Source organism: Montipora capricornis, chromosome 10, assembly GCF_036669925.1.
Source record: "Montipora capricornis isolate CH-2021 chromosome 10, ASM3666992v2, whole genome shotgun sequence".
NCBI lineage: Eukaryota > Metazoa > Cnidaria > Anthozoa > Scleractinia > Acroporidae > Montipora > Montipora capricornis.
This window is the reverse complement of record NC_090892.1, coordinates 47691354-47695382: the sequence shown is the minus strand read 5'-3', so window position 1 is coordinate 47695382 and position 4029 is coordinate 47691354. Positions and strand designations below refer to the sequence as shown.

General features: G+C 36.6%; 1 protein-coding gene across 1 annotated transcript in view; it reads right to left on the bottom strand.

Annotated features, from left to right (window-relative positions):
- Positions 1-3161: 3161 nt before the first annotated feature.
- Positions 3162-4029, bottom strand: part of LOC138018440 (large ribosomal subunit protein mL38-like) — a 7830-nt gene continuing 6962 nt past the window's right edge. The window contains exon 8 of the mRNA XM_068865066.1: positions 3162-3466. Coding sequence (XP_068721167.1) covers positions 3363-3466 — 104 coding nt within the window. The 3' untranslated portion in view covers positions 3162-3362. The remainder of the gene's footprint in view (positions 3467-4029) is intronic.

The following is a 4029-nucleotide window of genomic DNA, read 5'->3' as shown; positions in this document are numbered from 1 at the left end:
CATACTTTACATAGACTGCGAGCAGTCTCTTTTTTTCTCCAAGACTACACAGACAGGAGTGTGTTACTATGAGAATCTGCAACCCATGTCACACAAGCTGATAACCTGGACCGGCAATCTCCTCCTTCTCCCCAACCCCTTCTCGGTTTTACCCAAAATTTGAATGATGTTTATATTTCTACCCACACATTGCATGTGAGCAAGAAAGGACCACTGCTTGCAGTCTATTCCCTACACAGTATACAGCGTACAAGCCAAATTTAAAGTTGGTCGGTAAAATTCCTACATACAACTCCAGTAAGGTGAGGGCTTGACCCAACTGCAAGTACAATGCAAGGTTCTATTATTTTTATTTGGATTCAGGCGTGAATGATGGCTAAAGATAACTTTGGGTCAGACTCTCATCTTCACAAGTTAAAGCGATTCACAATCATGTTCATGTGCACATCGACATTTTTTCTTTTAAATTATTTTTTCTAGTATTGAATTAATCAAGTTTGGCATTTGACACAACAGACATCATTGACCTCAAACAGTATACACTTGAGCATAATTTAAGTGCTCCAAGTTTCCATCTCCTTACATACAATGTAAGAAGGAATAACAGCAACTTCTATTGGCTTCCCCATGATGAAAAGTTAAACAATTATTAACATAATAATAAAATAAATTAGCTATTATTGTTATTATTATTATTATTATTATTATTATTATTATTATTATTATTATTAAATATGATACATGTAATAATTACATACATAAATCCCAGCAGGTCACCTGCAAAAGCTTGGGAGCTGGCAAATAGGCTAAGGAAGCTCAGGGCAGTATGTGTGTGTGAGCTATTTAAGTGACAAAACTCAACTGTGGTAATTATTAGGCCATTCGGAATTGTGCAGGAAACTGGGGCAAGTTTCAAATTTGAACCAGTTGATAAATAATTGACACCATTGCATGAAAGGTAACATTGAGATAATTTGGCCATCTGTCCAAGTTGGATGCTTTAGGTCCACAACAGAGACCAAGTTACATACTTTAAAACGTAGTTAAAAATCCATACAAACGTCTATAATTTTGAGGATGCGTCCCCCAAAACCATAATTTATAAACTCTTAAAAAATTTATCAAATTTGGGACAACTTGAAAATCCTGTCATGAACCTACTATCTGCAAATAAGTGAGGTGAAAATCACTTTGTTTGCAAGCCTATTTTATGAATATTACAGAAATGGTAAAAAAGTTTACGAGTTTTTATGGTTTTGGGGGATGCAGCCTCACAATTAGAGGTTTTTGTATGGATGTTTCACTGTTTTTAACTGCGTAACTTCGTCTCTGTTCGACCTAAAAGCATCAAACTTGGACAGATGGCCAATCTCAACGTTATCTTTTATGTGATGGTGTCAATTTATCGATTGGTTCAAATTTGAAACTCACCCCAGTTCCCTACACAATTCCGGAATGGCCAATAGATGTACTTATGGGTGTTTAAATCCCTCAGATTTGGATGCTGGCTCATGGTGGAGCAGTTATCCTCAGTCATTTCCATCTGCCCACTTACAAACTATAGCAGTAGGCAATGTATTATTTTAACAGAAATGGCAAGTTTGCTCGATAGGAGATGACATTACAATGTGAACAAACGTTAGCCGGCATAGCTCTCTGCAACAACAGAACCACCAGTTACATGTATGCAGGCTAAGGAGACTTAACATGTAAGAACTGGGTATTTAAATTACCTTCTGGCAAACTCTTGACTTACAGTATACTTCCACTGTTGTCAATCCTATTCACAGTGATAGTTCAATCAAGAGTTAATAGTAATCTTTTATTAATAAAATCAGCAAATCACAAAACATAATGTAGCCATCTGGACTGGTCCACTACAATAATGATAGTATTGCCGAAAGTACAAAAGAAACAGCCAACTTTCCAGTAGTAAAGAGGTCTCTTTACTGGGTGAAATTAGCCAAAAGTGAGTTCGAAAATGTAGGCAATCCCTGTTGTGGCATTCAAAATGGACAGATTTGGCAACAAGTAAGAAGCATTATCTGCTTGTATTGGCAGAAGGCAAGCTACATTATGTGGGGTGTGTGCTTATGTGCTTAAATGAGCTGGCCAAAACTTAGGAATAAAAATTAAAAAATATATATATATATATTATTGTTATTATTGACCTCCTTTACTGGTATGTTACCATGGGCAGGGTTCATTATTGCAATAACTTATCACAGCCATGATAAAAAGAGCTACACTGTACGTGTAATTCTCCTTTGGATCTCTAGCGATCTGACGTGGACTAACCAAGTTTACCATCAATCCAATAAGGCAAATAAGCTACTTGGATTTATTCGTCGATCATCAAGGTACATCAGGAAATCTAGCACTCGCCGAACAATGTACTTGGCTCTTGTATGTCCGCACCTGGGTTATGCAACCCAAGTCTGGTCCCCTCAATCAATCGAACTGATGAAAAGCATAGAACGTGTCCAGAGAAGAGCAACTAAATACATCTTAATGTTACCCTTCCAAACTGAATGGTCATACCAGGATGGACTTATACAGTGCAACTTACTACCGATAAGCTATTGGCACGAGATGATGGACCTAGCATTTTTATATAAAGCTACAAATGGACTTATAGACATTGACCGCAGCATTTTACCAACCATATGCAGGTCTGCAAGAGTAACAAGATCATGCCATGCCAATAATGCTACTACCTATACTACCAAGAGATGTAGAACTTTAACTTACCAGCGTTCATTCTTTATACGTACAAGCAGGATCTGGAATTCTATACCTACCTACATTAGAGACAATTCTCTTTCACTCACGTCGTTTAAAAACAAACTTTTTGAATATTATACAAATGCTCTCTTGAACATTTACAACCCGGACAATCCTAAAACATGGAAATCTGTTTGTCCTAAATGTAATATGGCCCGACCCCTTGTTAAAGATATAACTTGCTGTTTTTAACTATTTAGCTTAATATTTTTGTAATTCAGTATTTATTTTTGGGACCACAGTAATTGGTTATGCTGTTGTGGCCTCCCTGCCCCACATTTGTTGGCGCGAAGTCAAATAAAATAAAATAAAATAAAACAGCAATAATCATGAATGATACATGTAATTAAAAAGACAATGAAAACTCAAAAAGGTGATCTTGTTGAAGTTGTGCTTTATTTACATTTTGGAATGATAAAAAAGACATGACTAAAAATATCTATTTTAGTCTGTATGGTGTGAGTGGATGGAGAGCAACATTGGACTCTCTGATAATCAGACTGCACTACATGTACAATATCGGTCTATAATTCAGATTATCTTGATAACTATCTGATACACAATTGCTTGAATAGTCATCACATATTCCTGTATTTGCTCTCAAACCAATTCTTTATTAGTATTTTCCTGGCCTTGGTGGGTGTCACAAACTCTTTTTCCGTGTAGGCTGGCTCGGTGATCCCTGCAGTGAGAAAACAAACTAGTGTTGGTTGACCCTTTCCCTCCAAAGAAAGACACCTGCACTTTTTAATCAAACGCCAGACAATTTTACTCATCAAGAGGGCTGGGCCCAGGGGTGAGAAGGTTAACAGCCTTTTACCTCAAACATTTTTGCATCTCATTAGAAGGAATGGGGAGCCTAGATCACCCCAAATTCAATAGAATTTGTATATACAGGTGTAATCACTTGTCAGTTTTGTTTTCCCAATACAGATCATGTGACAATACACAGGGGATTCATTTCTTTGTCCTGTTTATGAATTGAAAAGGGTGCATGTGAGCATGAAGATGTCCCACTTTGAAAGAAAAAGCCCTCTTGAGTATTGTCGTGATTTACATTGGGAAAAAAATTGACAAGTGAATAAGGTCTTTTCAGAGTAAAGACAAGCACAAATAAGTCAGAGTCTTCTATGATGCCATTTTCAAAGGTACAGGTAACTATACAAAATTGTGATGTAAAGTATTTAGACCGGTATTTGGCTCTGAAATTAACAATAGGGTTTGCAAAAGTAAATTAAACAAAAT